Genomic DNA, 19,343 nt, shown 5'->3' with positions numbered 1-19,343 from the left:
CTTTGGTTAGCTGAAATCTGGTCCAGTCTCCTTTTTGTCTTCTGGTAACCATCATGGCTTGTTAATAGAAGACCCATTTATTTTTCTCTTTACTATCCCATATATGCTGCTTGGTCTTAATTTATCCAATTACTTGCAAGCTCAGATAAGCAGTGAGTATAGGAACAACGTGAAACAATAGTCCCACCAGAGCATATATCTTGGCATTTGAGTAAGTCCTTCACCGAACACACTGTCTCTTTTCTCTCTCTTAGAAACTCACTGCTTTTCCTCTTCTTTACCAAGGCCAAAAGTGAATTTATATTGATTGTGTTCTTGCGTCTATATCTCTGCAAACAGCTCCCACTTGGCTAAAACAAGTGAGGCAGCCAGAGGAGATCAAAACTACAGGAATTAGTGTTTAAGTATTGAAAATTCCTGGGTAAAAATTACTCTGCTCTCCTCCAGGATTCAGCACATGAGAGAGGCAAAAATAAAACATCTAAAAAATATTTAAAATGCTTGACAAAAGCTAAAACATTACTTCTGTTGTTTGTTTTAACTTTGTTAAAGATAGAAGGCAGCTGCTGTTGCCTCATGTTGTCATCTTGGATAGCCTACTGCCACCCCAAGTGGGAAGCATCCCAATATGCCGCTGCTCAGTGTTGTTCATCTATTTCTCTCCCATCATCTCTGACCATTGGTTAAGCTGGCTTGGAATGATGGAATCTGAAGTTGAAGGACATTGTATTACTGATCTGGTGCATATAGCTCTTTTCTCTTTGGCCAGCCTTCCTTTAATGAAGTATTAGGAAAGAGGGGCCCACAGCACAATGCTGACAATATGCCATCTCAACAGCAAAGACAAGATGGCAGTTCCATGGACAGAAGTACTTCAGCTAAGGTAAAAAGGCAGCACCTCAACAAACACCATCTTATCTTTCTCGCTCTGGGTTGTCTGTGTTTTGCACAGCCTGCAGCATGTACGACTATCTGCCTGTTGGACAGAAGTCGTGGCTGTGCTCTCGGTGCAATGAGCTCCTGGCTGTCCGGGAACGACTTCATTTCCTTGAGGCCAAGGTGGCAGACCTGGAAAAGCTGAGAGAGGCAGAGGTGTGTGTGGAGGAGGCCTTCAGGGACGTTATAGCTGTGTCCCACTCCAGCGATGATAGCTCTCCTGCTATCATGGAGAACGATGGTCTCGGGGAAGGAGAGCATCCAGCTGAGGAAGAGGGAAACGATCCCTTAGAAGGGACCCATTCCTTCGGGGATGAGCAGCTATCCTCTCGTGCCGAGGATATATCTCCAGGGGGTGGAGGGATCCTTGTAGTGGGTGATTCGATCATTAGGAACATAGACAGTGGGGTGTGTGATGGGCGTGTAGACCGCAAGGTGTTTTGCCTGCCTGGTGCGAAGGTTGCGGATATCGCCCGTCGTTTAGATAGTTTGGTAGACAGTGCTGGGGAGGAGTCAGTGGTCGTGGTGCACGTTGGCACCAACGACATGGGGAAATGCAGCCGTGAGGTCCTGGAAGCAAAATTTAGGTTGCTAGGTAGGATGCTGAAAGCCAGGACCTCCAAGGTGGCTTTCTCTGAAATGCTACCGGTTCCACGCGCAGGACCAGCCAGACAGGCCCAGCTTTGCAGTCTCAGTGCGTGAATGAGACGATGGTGTCGGGTGGAAGGGTTTAGATTTGTTAGGCACTGGGGAACATTTTGGGACAAGCCGGGCCTGTACAAAAGGGACGGGCTCCACTTGAACCAGAATGGAACCAGACTGCTGGCACTTAAAATTAAAAAGGTAGCAGAGCAGCTTTTAAACTGACTGAGGGGGGAAACCCAACAGGAGCTGAGAAAGGTCCGGTTCGGAATAAACCTCCCCCCTGGGATAAAAACCAAAGAAATGATGAAATTTTAAAAGGGGTAGGCCTAGAAGTAGGCATTGTGAGAGCAGGGGCACAGGGTATAAATTCAGAAGAGCAAAATTACCACAGGCCAAACCACAAGTGCCAAAGACACTTGAAGAGAGACACTGCTTACAAGTGCCTGTACGCTAATGCTAGGAGCCTGCGAACCAAGATGGGAGAACTGGAGTGCTTGGTCTTAGAGGAGAGCATTGATATAGTGAGCATAACGGAGACCTGGTGGAATGGAGAAAACCAGTGGGATACGGTTATCCCTGGATATAAACTATATCGGAAGGACAGGGCAGGACGTATTGGTGGCGGAGTCGCTCTATACGTGAAAGAAGGCATTGAATCCAGCAAGCTGGAAACCCCAAAAGAGGCAGACTCCTCCACAGAATCGTTGTGGGTGGTGATACCATGCCCCAGGAGGGACTTAATACTGGGAACGATCTATCGTCCCCCTGATCAAAATGCTCAGGGAGACCTTGAGATGAGATATGAAATTGAGGAAGCATCCAAACTAGGAAATGTGGTAGTAATGGGTGACTTCAACTACCCAGACATAGACTGGCCGCATATGTGTTCCAGTCATGACAAAGAAGCAAAGTTTCTAGATATTCTAAATGACTATTCCCTAGACCAGTTGGTCATGGAACCGACCAGAGGGATGGCAACCCTGGACTTAATCCTGAGTGGGGACCGGAACCTGGTGCGAGATGTAAGTGTTGTTGAACCGATTGGGAGCAGTGACCACAGTGCTATTAAATTAAACATACATGTAACTGGCCAATTGCCAAGAAAATCCAACACGGTCACATTTGACTTCAAAAGAGGAAACTTCACAAAAATGAGGGGATTGGTAAAAAGAAAGCTGAAAAACAAAGTCCAGAGGGTCACATCACTCGAAAATGCTTGGAAGTTGTTTAAAAACACTATATTAGAAGCTCAACTGGAGTGCATACCGCAGATCAGAAAAGGTACCGCCAGGGCCAAGAAGATGCCAGCATGGTTAACGAGCAAAGTCAAGGAAGCTCTTAGAGGCAAAAAGTCTTCCTTCAGAAAATGGAAGTCTTGTCCGAATGAAGAAAATAAAAAAGAACACAAACTCTGGCAAAAGAAATGCAAGAAGACAATAAGGGATGCTAAAAAAGAATTTGAGGAGCACATTGCTAAGAACATAAAAACCAACAACAAAGAATTCTATAAATACATTCAAAGCAGGAGACCATCTAGGGAGGCGATTGGACCCTTGGAGATGATAAGGGAGTCAAAGGTGTACTAAAGAACGATAAGGAGATTGCAGAGAAGCTAAATGAATTCTTTGCATCTGTCTTCACAGTGGAAGATATAGGGCAGATCCCTGAACCTGAACTAACATTTGCAAGAAGGGATTCTGAGGAACTGAGACAAATAGTGGTAACGAGAGAGGAAGTTCTAAGCTTAATGGACAATATAAAAACTGACAAATCATCAGGCCCGGATGGCATCCACCCGAGAGTTCTCAAAGAACTCAAATGTGAAATTGCTGATCTGCTAACTAAAATATGTAACTTGTCCCTCGGGTCCTCCTCCGTGCCTGAGGACTGGAAAGTGGCAAATGTAACGCCAATATTCAAAAAGGGATCCAGAGGGGATCCCGGAAATTACAGGCCAGTTAGCTTAACTTCTGTCCCTGGGAAACTGGTAGAAAGTATTATTAAAGCTAGATTAACTAAGCACATAGAAGAACAAGCCTTGCTGAAGCAGAGCCAGCATGGCTTCTGCAAGGGAAAGTCCTATCTCAGTAACCTACTAGAATTCTTTGAGAGTGTCAACAAGCATATAGTTAGAGGTGATCCAGCGGACATAGTGTACTTAGACTTTCAAAAAGCGTTTGACAAGGTACCTCACCAAAGACTTCTGAGGAAGCTTAGCAGTCATGGAATAAGAGGAGAGGTCCTCTTGTGGATAAGGAATTGGTTAAGAAGCAGAAAGCAGAGAGTAGGAATAAACGGACAGTTCTCCCAATGGAGGGCTGTAGAAAGTGGAGTCCCTCAAGGATCGGTATTGGGACCTGTACTTTTCAACTTGTTCATTAATGACCTAGAATTAGGAGTGAGCAGTGAAGTGGCCAAGTTTGCTGACGACACTAAATTGTTCAGGGTTGTTAAAACAAAAAGGGATTGCGAAGAGCTCCAAAAAGACCTCTCCAAACTGAGTGAATGGGCGGAAAAATGGCAAATGCAATTCAATATAAACAAGTGTAAAATTATGCATATTGGAGCAAAACTGAATTTCACATATACGCTCATGGGGTCTGAACTGGCGGTGACCGACCAGGAGAGAGACCTCGGGGTTGTAGTGGACAGCACGATGAAAATGTCGACCCAGTGTGCGGCAGCTGTGAAAAAGGCAAATTCCATGCTAGCGATAATTAGGAAAGGTATTGAAAATAAAACAGCCGATATAATGCCGTTGTATAAATCTATGGTGCGGCCGCATTTGGAATACTGTGTACAGTTCTGGTCGCCTCATCTCAAAAAGGATATTATAGAGTTGGAAAAGGTTCAGAAGAGGGCAACCAGAATGATCAAGGGGATGGAGCGACTCCCTTACGAGGAAAGGTTGCAGCATTTGGGGCTTTTTAGTTTAGAGAAAAGGCGGGTCAGAGGAGACATGATAGAAGTGTATAAAATTATGCATGGCATTGAGAAAGTGGATAGAGAAAAGTTCTTCTCCCTCTCTCATAATACTAGAACTCGTGGACATTCAAAGAAGCTGAATGTTGGAAGATTCAGGACAGACAAAAGGAAGTACTTCTTTACTCAGCGCATAGTTAAACTATGGAATTTGCTCCCACAAGATGCAGTAATGGCCACCAGCTTGGATGGCTTTAAAAGAAGATTAGACAAATTCATGGAGGACAGGGCTATCAATGGCTACTAGCTGTGATGGCTGTGCTCTGCCACCCTAGTCAGAGGCAGCATGCTTCTGAAAACCAGTTGCCGGAAGCCTCAGGAGGGGAGAGTGTTCTTGCACTCGGGTCCTGCTTGCGGGCTTTCCCCAGGCACCTGGTTGGCCACTGTGAGAACAGGATGCTGGACTAGATGGGCCACTGGCCTGATCCAGCAGGCTCTTCTTATGTTCTTATGTTCTTCTTATGTCTTTCCCAGTCGTTTAATGCTCCTCCCTCGAGCTATGCAATTTTATTACTACTCTGTTGCAAAACTTCAGTTCACAAAGACCCTTTTCAGAATCTTTTTTTTTAACAAACTACTGGGCTATTGACTGGCACCTGCTTTTCCTCCTCTAATACTACATGTTAATGTATCGTTTACGTACAACATGTGAAAGGGCCTTGAACAACCTCTCCTCAGAGCTGCCTCTGGCACAGACACTGCTAACATTTCGTTGGCAGTTGAAGATACACCTTTTTGTCCCGGCCTTTTGGGGAGGGTGAACATTTTAATGACAATGACATTGTTTTGCCTGTTTTGATATAGTTTTGATTGTCTACTTATTTATATTTAGAGAGAACCACAAGAATGCTGTCTCCTTGCCCAATTTCATTCTATCTCTCTCTGGCATACGCATGGAGATGCGCATGCGTGCGTGCACAAACACACCAGCTGCACCACGGATACCACTACAAAAACCTATATTTGTTTTGCACATAAGCAGTATAGTTAGATTAAACACCAAAGCCTGAATGAGGTCTGCATTGTGCAAAAACATAAGAACCAGTATTTTTCTATGGGACTAGAGGACTGAAATCTGGATGACGGAACTTCCTTATTGGAAGTGTTGATATCTCCTTTAGAAAATACAGATTTAACTGAAATGTTCTTGCATAACAAATAGAGTCAACTAAACATGAAACTAATCTCTTTATGTAACTCTAGGTAGGCTTGTGTGCATTTGTAGTGCAGGGCTGGAATACATAATGTGGTCACTTTAGACGGAATGCTGAAAGCCACTTCCACATATTGATCAATCTCTTCCTAGTCTGTAATGCTAGCTGGTATTAACTACATGTGTTCCTCCATCACATTGTGAGTTTCCACACTGCCAGCAGATGATGGACACATTTCTGTTTAATGTCATTTATATTCTTCCTTCCATGGATCTAAAGGCAGTGTGCATGGGGTTCCAAGAGGTTTTCCATCCAGGCACTGATGTGAACCTTGTGCAGGGGAGTCGCATATAAAGTATTTAGAAACATTGTGGGTGTAGCTGGAATCTTTTGCTGTTCAGAGGTAGTTCTGAGCAGTTTCTCCATAGGGGCAATGAGAATGATCCTCATTCCATTGAGGTTAGAGTTGTGAGATCAGTCCTGCATCCTTTCTATGCTAAGTGAAATGCTAGTTTTGATACAGGATATTTCCAGGCCATTTTCAACTTGTGTGGTAAATTGGTTGTGCCTAGTGGTTGATCAGATTACCGTTGATGTCAAGGTGGATTGCTTCCAATAGGATGCTTTTGCTTATTATGTGTAGCGGCACCCACTGCAGATGGATCTTTCACTGAATAGTACAGTAAAAGGGGGTGAGAACAGCAGTTATTTTCCAGAACATAAATCGTAAGGAGGGGTAGTGGCCAAGTGGCAGCACTATCATTTAGAAAGTAGATTTGATCTGTGATGGTTGGCACCATCCCAAAGTTAAGAAGTAATACTTAAGAGCAGCTCTAGTTTCTGGAAGTCATGTAACCTCTTCACCAGTCTTAGCTGAGCAGATGGAGGGGCAGAGCAGGCAAGGACTTTTTTGCACTTGTCTGGAGTGCGTTAACTCTTCATTAGTAAATTCTAAAGTTGGTTGACTTCTCAACATACAAGCAGAATTACTCTTCTAGGAAGGAAATTGGAGTTTTCTCCATCTAAAGACCTAACAGCACAGTCTTGGTGCCATGCCTTTTGCATTTGCTCATGGGATGGATCATCCTGTAACTAATGGTCACCATGAAATTGCTTTCTTTATGCTGTGCGCACTGATGAATTGACTAAAGCCTTTATACAGTCAGTGAATAAAGTTTAATACAAACTCTCTTTTGTTATGCTCACCATTCAGCGGCCAGCGCAGTCTTTTGGACAGACAGGAAAAAGGTCAAAGGTACAGTAGACTTGTGTGCTGGCATGCTAAGGAAGTCTTCATGTTTGATGAAGCCTTGCTATTTTGTGAACACATGTATTGACCAGCTTTGTTCGTTTCTTTGGCAATAAAGTGTTTTTGATTTGTTTTTGAATTTTTGATTTGCCTTTTTTTTTTTTTTTTGCTTTGCCTGTATATTTCTGGTGGCTTCTTGTTGCTAGACAGCGGAAATAGTGCTGTTCTTTGCTTAATTTTTTTTCATTAACTGAAGTTGCTTTCTGCTGATATGATTACTTCAAAGCTTTAACTGCTTGTTTTTTGGCCTCCCATAAGGAATGATTGCGTATTGAAAATACTCAGCATTCAAATGTGTGTAGTTTTGTTATGTGCTTGGCAATAAGCTAAATTGAGGAAAAATATCTGTGAACTTTAGATTTTTAATTTATAAATACTTTTCTTTAGTCAAGTACAAAGTTAAAACTAGTTCGGAGCCTGGCTGTGTGTGAAGAATCTCCTCCACCTTCCACAGCTGAAATTTCACAGGATTTACAGGTAAAAATAAAAAATTGAGTGTACAGACTTGTTTTTTTTTTGTTGACTCTCTTGGGAATATATGCACATATGGATGCATGTGTGTGTGTGTGTAGACAATTTATCATGTACCTTGGGCCAGTTACTGCCTCTCAGCCTCAGAGGAAGGCAATGGTAAACCACCTTTGAATACCACTTACATGAAAACCCTATTCATAGGGTCGCCATAAATTGGAATTGACTCAAAGGCAGTCCATTTCATTTTTCATTTCAATGAGAGCCAGTGTGGTGTAGTGGTTAGAGAGTCGGACTGGGACGTGGGAGACTTGGGTTCAAATTCCTGCTTGGCCATAAAGCTCACTGGGTGGCTTGGCCCAGTCACTGTCTCTCAGCCTAAGCTACCTGACAGGGTTGTTGTGAGGATAAAATGGGGAGAGGGAGAACCATGTTTCTACCCCACCTCAAGCTCCTTGGTGGAAAGGTGGGATATAAATGTAATAAATAAATAGACCACTAAATCATTTTAAGGCGATGATGTAAAAGTACTTCAGCTGCGTATATGTTGCCCACATTCATGCTCTGTGGCTGATGTGGCTTACACCCACTTTCTGGCTGGCGTATTTGCTTGAACTTTGAATAATGTTTAATAATTCTAGAATATTTGTTTGTGAGCATTATCAAAGGTTTAGCACTGCAGCCAAGAAAGTGAGTTGCAATATACATGTCAGTAAAAAACACTTGTTTTGTGACATTGAAGAAGTAATATTTAATAAGTTTGAATTTGAAGTGCTGTAGATGCGGTTTCCTTGACACCAGGGGGGTCTTATTATCCCACCTTTCATCTTCCTAGGTCAGTATAGCAAGATCCTCTTGTGAGTCTGTTTAAAAGTATGCCCTCTCTGAAGAAATCTGAGCAAATGCAAGGTTTTATTATAATCATTGGCCTGGCTTGCATGAAACACTAATCCATGGTATAGTGCTACATGGGCAAGTCTTCGTGAGTCTAAGCAAGTGCTGAGCTTTTATGCTATTCCTCCCACATAGGCGGGAGGAGGTCTTCTGCTGAGTTTACTTTCATTTTCAAATAATTTCCATATTACCTGTGCAAACCAGGAATCCTGGTTGAAAGCAAACTGGGGGGCTTCCAGGCAGGGCCAGTTCTCAAGGGCGGCCAGGTGGGGCACTGGCCGAGGGCCCCTGTTCTCCCCTTCTGCAATCCACGGCAAGATTGTTGCCACGGATAGCAGGGCAGGAGCTTCAGAGCCGCCCGCCATTCCCCCGCTTCACCTACCTTTATCTTTGCTGTTTTTTGCAGCTGCGTGCGCTGCGCACTCAGGTTTACCATCAATCAAGATGGCGGTTGAGGCTTCCCTAAGGGGCTGGAGCCTCTGCTGCCATCACAAACTGGGGTGACTGCTCAATAAACAGGTTACCTGGAAGTAATTTATGATTAGTTGTTAAACAAGGCAACTTTATAACTCATGGTAAACTGAGATTCTGTAAAACTGAAAGTAAACTTAGCAGAAGGCTTCCTCCCAGATGCATAGGATGAGGAAACGCATGAGACCAACTCTTCAACAAACAGCTTTCCGCATCCTAGTACCCCTCAGATGATTTGGACTAAAACTCCCAGAAGCCCCAACCAGCATGGGCCATAGCTGGGGATAATTGAAATTGTAGTCTGAAATATCTGGAGGGCATCAGGTTAGAGAAGGCCACACTAAACCATGGTTTAGTATTGTGTGCAAAACAGCCAAATGTGCATAGTTTAGGAAAGTGCTATGTTCATTTTATCTCTTTTGCTTGTTCTGACAAAATGTGAAATGGCCTTGTGGGTTGCTAGAGGCTGATTGGAACATCTGACAAAATTAGGTGGCTAAGCAATAAAATGGGCAACTGGAGCTTCTATGCCTTTAGGATGTGGCTCAGTTTGTTTCAGTGCTGTGATTGTGAAGAATATCTCTGTTCTAAGTTTTAAAAAGAGCAGTATTTAGCCATATTCTGGTATCTAAGCTTTGTAAAATATGGGAAGACTTATGATTATTTAGCAAGGGTTAATTTTGGCTGCTTAAGATGTTCTCAGGAGGCTTCCAGATGATCAGGTCTCTGAAATTGCCTTTTATTTATGCAATGCAATAATTTTAGACTCTTGATTTAATTTTGATGTACGTAAACACCATTTTGGAGTAAGTTAAAAAGCTTGCCGTGTAATTCAGCCTTTTGGCATCTCAGGAGCGGAAAGATCAGCATATTCACAGAATGTTTATTTTCCATAGGGAATAAAATGAAATCTGGCTGTGTTGGCATACAGCTGTGCTGCTGCACAAGCTTCAGTCCTCAAATAACTTATTTTAATGGGACTATTTCATGGTAACTGATCTGGGGTTCTTCCTTAAACTCAATCCTTACATGTTACTTTGAGTCCTCATAAAGCAAGGGCATTTTGCATACAAAGTGACCCTTTATTGCATCATACTTGTACAATACTGAAAAAAAACCATATAAATATTATCTAGTCTAACAGAATGGTTGAACTTAAATTGAGGACATCATTATTTAATAAAGCATTTTCTCATTGTAAAATAGCAAGGGTTTTAACTGAGATTTTCTTTTTTTAAAATACATTTCCTCACAATTTCCCCATTAAAGTGAGGAGTCTGTTTTTCTCATGATCTGAGGTGTGGTTTGTGCCTGCCTTGGTAAGAGTCTGCATTGTTCATGCCAGTGTTGGATAAACAATACACTAATATGAAGGGTTTTAGGATGCTCCCGTTCTGACTCTCCTTACTCATCACAAAAACATACAAACTCTGATCCAGACAAGGAGATATTTGTAAAGCAGGCATGCATTGCTTGGTGAATCAGGAACCATAGTATAAATCAGATGTGGGTTTTATTGCAGAGGTTGTCTATCAGCACTGCCGTACTTTCAGTGGGATGTTTGTTCAAATGCGCCTACCCATCAGTGGTTCAACAAATCATAAGAAAATATCACTTCTGTGCACTAATCAATCTGGATTAGGGAGCTATAATTGGTCCCAGTTGCCCAGCTGGCATTCTGCAGTGTTCAGTCAACTGAGAGGGGGGCACACATGCACACACTTCAAACATAGCTTTAGCAGGCACACAGCATGTATTTATTCAACTAGTGGAGCAACTTTTATTTAACAATATTATATTGAATGTTTCTATAGAGAAAGTGAAAGTTGACAGCTATGAGAGGAAGAAAATTAGGCAAAGCCAGAGAGAAGTGTGTGTAACAGGGTTGGTGGAAGCTATTCCGAGCTTAAGGTCAGGAGATCCTGCTGAATGAATGAGTTGTGGTGCAGGCAGCTGAGGGGGAAGTGGAAGATCCTCAAAAATCAGGCAGAGGCAACTTGGCCTATTTTTTGTGTCTACTGGAGGAGGGAGTGGGGAAGTCTCAGTCCACCAGGCCTGTTATGTAACCTTTTTTTCCTGGATCCAACCCACTAGGAACTTTCCCGTTTTATGACAAGGATGGCTGACCTCTGGTCCTCCAGATTGGACTCCAGTTCCTATTGTATAACAAATAATAAAGGATAATGGGAGTCCAGCAACATCTGGAGAGCCAAACGTTAGTCACCCCTGCTGTATGAGATGTATTGAAAGTGAACAAGGTAGATACCTTCATCTAATCATACCTTATGTAAACAGGCTATTATATTCTAAAACTTTAATTGGGTATCTGTCTCTTCCTCTTACTTGTATTTAAACATGCACTAATTCATTTACTTTATTACTTAATTTTATTCTGTATCTTATCCTTATATGGAAATGGAACCTTTGCTGGGCATACGGCCCGGAAGGTGATCATAGGATCTTAATACTTGGAGATGGGGAGCAGGAGGCAAGGAGATGTGATTGAGTTCAAAGGGGGATACTGGTGAATTTCTAGAGAACCTTAGACAGAAAAAAGGAATTTAGGCTGCAATCCAATACACACTTACCTGGGAGTAAGTCCCATTGAACCCAATGGAGCTTACTTCTGAGTAGACATGTATTGGATTGCAGCCTTAGTCTCTGTCTCATGTTACAATCAGAAAAGGGCTGAGAGGGTCAGGAATTAGGAAGTGAGGGGATGAACTGGAAGATGTGGTGTCCAGTATTATGATGTAGGTTGCAGGGATTATAAAGGAAAGAATTCTCTTTTTACTACAAAAGGATCTCTGACAGAAACGTAGTTTTCCTGCATTTTTTTCTTTTGAGCTCACATGTCTGAAAGTTGCTTCCTTTCAAAATAACTATGGTTACATATTAGATGTGGCAAGTGTTCCCTTCAAGGTATTGATGTACATTCCCTAGCATATGCTCTCCATATCTTTTTGGTTGTCAATTAGAAGTCCTAAAATACCTTTTCTGTAATAACCAGGGTATGCTTTCAGTTATTTCTTACAATCTATACCAACTTATTTACTCAACTCAGATTCTTGTCAGGAAATAATTTGGGGGTGTGTGTGACCCATACCTACATTACATTGTAGCATGAGGGCCCAGTGTCTACATCTTTCAGATACTAAGGTATAGTCAGAAAATCCTTGTTTCTTATTCTGTATTTACCTATGAATGTCATCGTGCTGGAGGGGCAGGCCTCACCTCCATGGAAACATGGAGGGGGGGGATAAAGTGGGTATGTGGCTTCCGAACTATGTCTGTGCCTATTCTAACAATATTGAGATCCTCTCCTGCCCTGGCAAAGCATTGAGGACAGAGAGGGACAGTAAGAAGAGGGAAAGTGGCAGTTTAAAACCACAGGAGAGGTCTGAATAGATTGGAAAGGAAGAAACATTTGGGGTTGGGGTTGGGGTTGTTTTTTCAAGTTTTAACAAGGAGAAATAGCAGAGGTGGGTACAACCCAGAAGCTAACTCCAGCAAGTTAACATGGGTACAGCAGAGCCATTCCCAATTCGCTTTTTGCTGAATTCAAACCTCTCATGTTATTTAAAGCCAACTCTTTTTTCTCTCTCATGTTCCTCCATTCCTGCTTTACCTACCCTGCTTTCTCCTCCCATTGTTTAAAACTGTGTGTGTGCAAAGGAGGGCTGCAGAATAGGAGGGAGGAGGAGGCAAGGAAATGGGGGTGGTCTGTGTGCAAGGGGGAGTTGAGAAAATGATGGGGGAGGAGGGAAGAAATGGGTGAAGGTGAAAAAGGGGGAGCAAAGGGGGTTTGCGAAAAAGAGGGAATAGGAGGCATAGGAATGGGAGTGAAGGTGAAACCAGGGGTACAAAAGGGGCTGAGGAGTAGCAGTGCCTCATAATTGGGCAGAAGATGAAAAGGATGCTTAGTAGTTGTATGTGGGAGGAGGCAGAGGTTACTATGTGGGATGTCTGCATGCAATGGGGTGCAAAAAAGCGGGAGGAGGGGACATGTGGGTGAAGGTGAAAACAGGTGCAAAGTGTGGTTGCAAATAGAAGAGAGAAGTGAATTCAGAAATGGGGTTGGGGAGGTGAAAAGAGCTTAGTAGTTCCATGGGGTGAGAAGGGGAACCTATATGAGGTTACCATGGTGAGAGCTGGGGAGGGGAGCAAGCAGGGGCACAGCCCCTAGTATTTTATATGTGAAGAAGTGATACTTGCAGCACAATTGCTTGAACCTCCTTGACATATATGGTATAATGGAAGTAGGAATTGGAGCAGATCACAGATCCCTATGCTCAGATGCAACAAAACTATTTGTATCATCAATACAACATACCAACATTTATAATCCATTATAATATTTCAAGCTTAAACAAAGTCAATGCTATTATTATGAAAAAAAATTGTCCTGCCAAAGACACAAAATTACTAATTTTGTTTGTTTTTAATGCAGCAACTCCTATTAATTAAGAGTAGAATATGGTGTTTAATTATCCTCTGAAATGAATAGATTTCTCACCTTGTACTTTTCTTAACATCAGCTGTGAGGAAAGTCGGATTTCCATCAAAGCAGAGGCATTTGCAATTCATTCTCTGAAACAATATTGACAGGTGTCTTTTGCAGTTCAGGTATATAGTTGTATCTTCACAGTTTGCTAAACTGCAGGAAGTATGGTGTGTGAGAGTAATTTAGACGAATGCCAAAAGGAAATAAAGTGAAATGTCTAATAACAAATCAGGACCCATCCGTACACAAACTCAGCTGAGCAGTCCTTAAATTCAGTATTGTCTTCAGTTAATTATGCCATCAAACTGTTTGTAGTTGAAGTTTCTATGATGTACATTAAAGCAAGGGGTGATATGTTCAAGATGTCCAAAAGTTTTTTACTTCCTTGGCCCAATAAATTGAGCATTTCTATATGGCTGGATAGATGGACAGTGTCCAGCTGGAGGAATCAAATGGGGAACAAAATGATGTGCTTGATGGATATGAAAGAGTTGGGAATAATGAGGCACAGTGTTTGTGTGGTGATGAATGCTTTTGAAAAGGACAATTCCACCAAGGTATTTTGCACTGGCATGAAGAATACCTGTATGTGAGTCAGTTGAAGAAGGCATCTTCCACAAACATTAAAGTTACTGCAAGGAGCCACTTGGAATGGATCAAAGGCTTCATGGTGGTAAATGCACCCAAATGTGAAGTTCAGTTTTTTAAATGAATTGAGTGCAAAAGTCGTATTTCCCTGAAATGTTTTATGGCTAGTTTATGCATTGTAATGTTTGTGATGGTGATGATATTTTGGAAGGGTTTGGTACATTGCCTTCTTATCTACCCTTTTAAAGTAGTTAATGAAACAGTGATGTTTTATGCATATTATGGCATAACTTAACCAAGCTTTTTTGTGATCATAGTATTATTGCCTTCTGGCAAGGTTCTCAACTTGAATTCCTTTCCACTTTTTGAAAATAGTGTGGAGAATGTTAAAATGAGTGGCAACAGAAAAATTAGCAAATAATTTATTCATTCTGCTGCTCTGTCTTTAATCATATAAATCAGCACTGTTCCACTAGCTGCAACTATTAGGTGTTTAAAATCTGTAAAGTTAGGTGTATAGAGTTAGATCCACTGTGGCAAAAGCCGTTTTGGAAAGACTCTTAGATAAACAAAAAAGACTGAAATAGTATGACCCGAGATAACGTGGCAAATTGTCCAAAATAAAAATATCCATATTATGGTGTAAATTCTGTTAAATCAAGGCACTAAAATTGGTTTTAACAGGGTACCAACTAATGCTTATTAAAGTTCTGTTTTTGTTTTTTTTAAATCAATAAGACTGAAGGAAAGATCTACACAAGGGGAAGGGCTAGCTTTGTAGAATGTGCTTTATAGATTTTTTTTCTGGTTCTGTGCCTCTTGTTAGTTCCATGAAACATGGATCTACACAATTAACTCAGTTGATTTGTAAGTCCTATTAAGTTCAGTGGAATTTACTTCCAAGTAAGCGGGTACAGAATGCAATCTAAAAGTTTAAAAAATGATCAAACACAATGTTCCAGTTCACATTGCTAAGCCAAACAATGGCATAGCACAAACAAGCAAATGATCAGTTTTCCAGAGAGAAGATCATGGCTTTGCACCTTTTCTGGAAACCTTTGACCCTCCAGATGTTGCTGAACTGCAATTCACATCATCCCTGGCCATTGGCCATGTTTTGTGGGGCTGATGAGAGTTGTAGTTCAGCACCATCTGGAGGGCAAAAGGTTCTGCACAGTTTCCATAGAACAAACCTTGGCTGCTGCTCATAGTTTCTCTGGAGTGAGATAAACCATGAGCCTGGTTTGGACGTAATGGTAAAACAAGCCAGGAGCCTGCACATTTGCTTGTCTGTGCTAAGCCATGGTTTAACTTAGAGTTAAATGTGAACTGGGCCACTGTCCAGATTTTCTTTGGGGTTTGTTTCCAAGTATTGAAATCAATGTTTCATACTAAAGATACTTCTAGATAGTCTTCGAGGGTGTTTGTAGACTTTTTGAGAGACGTGCTAAATAATCCCATTTCCCATTTAAATGAATTGAGAGGATTAAAGACAGTTCTGTCAGATTTTCTGGTCCAGCTGTAGATTGATTAAACTGAAATGTATTTAATTCTGGGTTGACTTTCATGGGAGAAAAAAAATGGCTGATTTTACTTTTCAACAGGAGAAAATTCAGATCCAGCTGATGCAGTCTTTTGAAAAGGAAGAGAAGCCTTTGAAAGATGAAACAGAAAAGGAAAAGTCCACTGATAAATTACCGAGGAAAATGTTATCTAGAGGTTTGCTATTTCTATTTTCAAATTGCATAAATCTAATTCTGAGTTAAGAAGCTTATGTTAATAACATTGATTTTAATGTCTCTTCTTATAATATTTGCAACTACATTTTTCTATAAGTTTGAAAATGTTTTTTCTAGAATATACCTAAATATTAACTGAATTATTTGGCTCCTTTATCTCTGTGGGTGCTCCCACTCATAAGATTTCTACCCGTGTGGGTACGTACATTTTCTGTGGCAATGACATGCTTCACTAAAAATGGAGAATAGAAAGTGGGTTCAGCTAGCAAGTTAGATTACCCCAATTTCCTCTCTTTTTGATTTTTATAGAATAAACAACATCAAGATCCCAGAAGGACAGGAATATTCCATTAAAAATTTGGCTGTACTTTCCTCTCTGGTTTGCCTTACTTTCTAGCAGAACATTGGGGTGTATGCGAAGAAGAGAGATAACTGGGATAAGACAGTTGCCTGAACCTGACTGGGAACACTTTATCTATTCCCACTTGCATTCAAAAGGTGGAGTGTGAGGAAAAGGCAAGAACAAGGGCTAGACCTTTGCCAAATTTACAGTGCAATCCTACAATGCAAATTTACAGCACAATCCCCATTATGTGAACAGAAGAGCAGCTTAGTATCCAAGCCAGTGTGTGGTTATACTTTCAAATTTGTTATTCTTCTTACTAATATGCAAAATGAACATATCTTAAAATATAAGCGATATTAATCATTTATTGAACAAATCAATTACTTTTCTACAACTCTGGATTTTTCTATTTTTTAGATTCTAGCCAAGAATACACAGATTCAACTGGTATAGATCTACATGAGTTTTTAGTAAATACGTTGAAAAACAATCCCAGGTAAACAGATGGTGGTGTGTTTCTCATTCATTGTCATTACTTGTAAACTCCTCAAATATTGCTCTAAGATGACTTGTATAAAGCCTTTCAAAGATTTATAATTGTGCATCCCTGCTGTATATGACCCTACTCCTTTGTATGTTTTTTCCATTCCCTCTAATGAGTATCTTATTTTGTATTCTTATTGGTGGAACAGATATAGAAATTCATTTAAGTGAGGGCTAATTTTGATGGAAATCATGGGCTCCAGCAAGAATTGCCAGCGTGGTGCCCTCCAAATGTTGCTGGACTACAACTCCCATTATCCCTGATCATCGGCCATGTTGGCTGGGGCTGAGAGTTGGATCCAACAACATCTGAAGGGCACCATGTTGGCTATCCTTGGTCTACAGCAATTCCCTCAGAATGTATTTCACGTTGCTTTGTTACTCAGAAAAAATGGTTCCTTACTGTAGTCAGAAGCAGCTCAGTATGCCTCCTTCTCTTGTCTTTCTAAATGGTTAGATACTAGTCCAGTTTTTCTTAACCCTACAGAGATTTCCATGGAACATAGAATTTTGTGTCTGTTTAAATGAGAACTAAGAGGCCTTTACATGCCATGTATTTACTTGGGTGCTGTGAAATATTAAAATGTTGCTTGTGGACATAATTCAGTTTTTGTGGATTTCAAGGGCTTCTGGAGAACACTTATGGTTTATTCACCTGCCAGGATTTAGGAACTCTTTTTTCTGAAAACAAATTAGCTGACTGTACCATGTGGCCTATTATTCTTTCTGTCATCAGGAGAATTATCATTTGCAGTAAACTAACTTAATCAGGCAATGTAGTCCTCATGGCATGATTGCACAACTAATCCATAACAGTGTAGGGCCTGTGCTTTAATGTTAAATTCTAAGTCATCTGAGCATGTACCTAAGAAACGGAGATTTGCTCGCCAGTATTAATAGTTGGTAGCAGTAAAGAAGAAATGTAGCATATTTACACGATAGCGCTGCATTCTTTGTATTATAGATTACACTTGTTTTTAACATTCATTGTGCATGAACAGATTGTGCTTGCATTGTGATTGTTTGTTTTGTAACCAATAACATGTATTAATTGCCATTCCACCACTAACCAATGTGTATTTTCTAAAATGACCCAAGTAAAAAACTACAAAACTCAGTAAAATGAGAAAAAAGCAACAGCAGATTCACCTTCTACTTGTTTTCTTATTCATTTTTATCACATTGGCATCCTGCCCTTTCTTGAACAAACTGAAGGGTAGTGTTCATGAGGGGATCCCAATTTTATCTTCACAGCAACCTTGTAAAATAGGTTAAGCTATGTATTTAGCCAAAGATCACTCAGTGAGCTTCATAGCTGCAGGCATTGGAATAAATAGAAATAAACTATTATAGTGGCTGCCTACACCTGTGCAAGTCAAACCAAGAGTGATTTTTTTAAGCTAGCTAAGTTTTTCTGCAATTGGGAGAGGGCCCTTTCAAATATTAGCAACCAAGGACACAATTTTGTGCCAAGCTGGGTGGTGGTGGTGTAGGGCTCTGCCATTCTCTTGCCTGTGTAGTGATATCAGCATTACTCTACTAGTGCAGAGGTCCCTGTTCCACTTGCCAAATATGCATGTAGACAAATGCTACCAACAGGATCCCCACTGGCAACCAGTGGAAAGCCTCAAAAAGCATACCAAGGAGAGGCTGCGCCAGTCCAGGATCCATTAGATCCTGAAACAATTCCACATGACAGTTTCGGCTTCAGTTGCTGTCCTAGCTCCAGGCTGGCAGAACAGTTTGTCTGACCCCCACCTACCCTGGCCAATGTGCGTTGCAGTGCTGGAGATGTGGCAGTGCCTCACTGCTCTATTAAGCCCCACTTATTCATGTAATATGTTTTCATACCTTTGTGATTTAGTGGAGATCCTTCTAGTACAGCCTTTCCCAACTAGTGGGCCACCAGATGTTGTTGGACCACAATTCCCATCTTTCCTGACCATTGGCAATGCTGGCTGAGGCTGATGGGAGTTGTGATCCAACAACATCTGGTGGCCCACTAGTTGGGAAAGGCTGTTCTAGTAGAATGAATAATATTCTTGCTTAATATGCTTAGTCTGATAGTACTTCCCAATATTATATCTCCTTCTCTCACCCCCATATTTTTGGCTTCTAGGGACAGAATGATGCTGCTGAAATTGGAACAAGAAATCTTAGATTTCATTGGTAATAATGAGTAAGTGCTACTTGCTGGTTTTGAGGACATTTTATTATATGTGGTGTAGTAACTTATGCCAAACTAAAACTTGCTGCTACTTTTCAGAATCCCTCGAAAGAAATTTCCCCCCATGACCTCTTACCATAGAATGTTGTTGCACAGAGTGGCTGCTTACTTTGGACTGGAGCACAACGTGGACCAGAGTGGGAAGTCGGTTATAGTAAATAAAACCAGCAATACAAGAATGTAAGTTAGGATTTTTTTTAATTACTTGTCAGGCAAGCAGTCCTATTGTCAGGATGATGGAAACTTTTAGCCTACTGACCCAGGTAGAATCTAGAGAATATCTATTTTTTAAATTATTTCCTTCACTGATCCCTAAAACACGATTGCACCATCTTCTCAACAATCTCAAGTCAGAGGTGCCACTAATTCTGTGGGCATCATAATCAATGAAGGTCCCTTTCTGTTTCTGGAGGAGAGAAAACATCTCATTATTTTTCTTGACTACCAAAACCTCTCCAGTTCTGCTGTTCTTCCATCTTGTGAGAATAATCATTATTCCTGAACTGTACAATTTTGGGGTCTACAAAGTAGAAA

At 41.2% G+C, this 19,343-nt stretch overlaps 1 protein-coding gene across 11 annotated transcripts in view; it reads left to right on the top strand.

Moving 5' to 3' along the window:
* The window catches only part of R3HDM1 (R3H domain containing 1), a 149,245-nt gene that overhangs the window by 77,993 nt on the left and 51,909 nt on the right, over nt 1–19,343 (top strand). For 9 of the 11 annotated variants that reach the window (XM_061608910.1, XM_061608911.1, XM_061608914.1 and 6 more), the window contains 6 exons: nt 6,931–6,972; nt 7,414–7,503; nt 15,559–15,673; nt 16,457–16,535; nt 18,702–18,761; nt 18,849–18,989. In XM_061608910.1, coding sequence (XP_061464894.1) covers nt 6,931–6,972; nt 7,414–7,503; nt 15,559–15,673; nt 16,457–16,535; nt 18,702–18,761; nt 18,849–18,989 — 527 coding nt within the window. The remainder of the gene's footprint in view (nt 1–6,930; nt 6,973–7,413; nt 7,504–15,558; nt 15,674–16,456; nt 16,536–18,701; nt 18,762–18,848; nt 18,990–19,343) is intronic. The other 2 variants (XM_061608917.1, XM_061608920.1) reach the window with 1 other exon arrangement.

Source organism: Rhineura floridana, chromosome 2 (assembly GCF_030035675.1).
Source record: "Rhineura floridana isolate rRhiFlo1 chromosome 2, rRhiFlo1.hap2, whole genome shotgun sequence".
Taxonomy (NCBI): domain Eukaryota; kingdom Metazoa; phylum Chordata; class Lepidosauria; order Squamata; family Rhineuridae; genus Rhineura; species Rhineura floridana.
The sequence above is the reverse complement of the archived record's forward strand: the minus strand, read 5'-3'. Positions and strand labels throughout refer to the sequence as shown.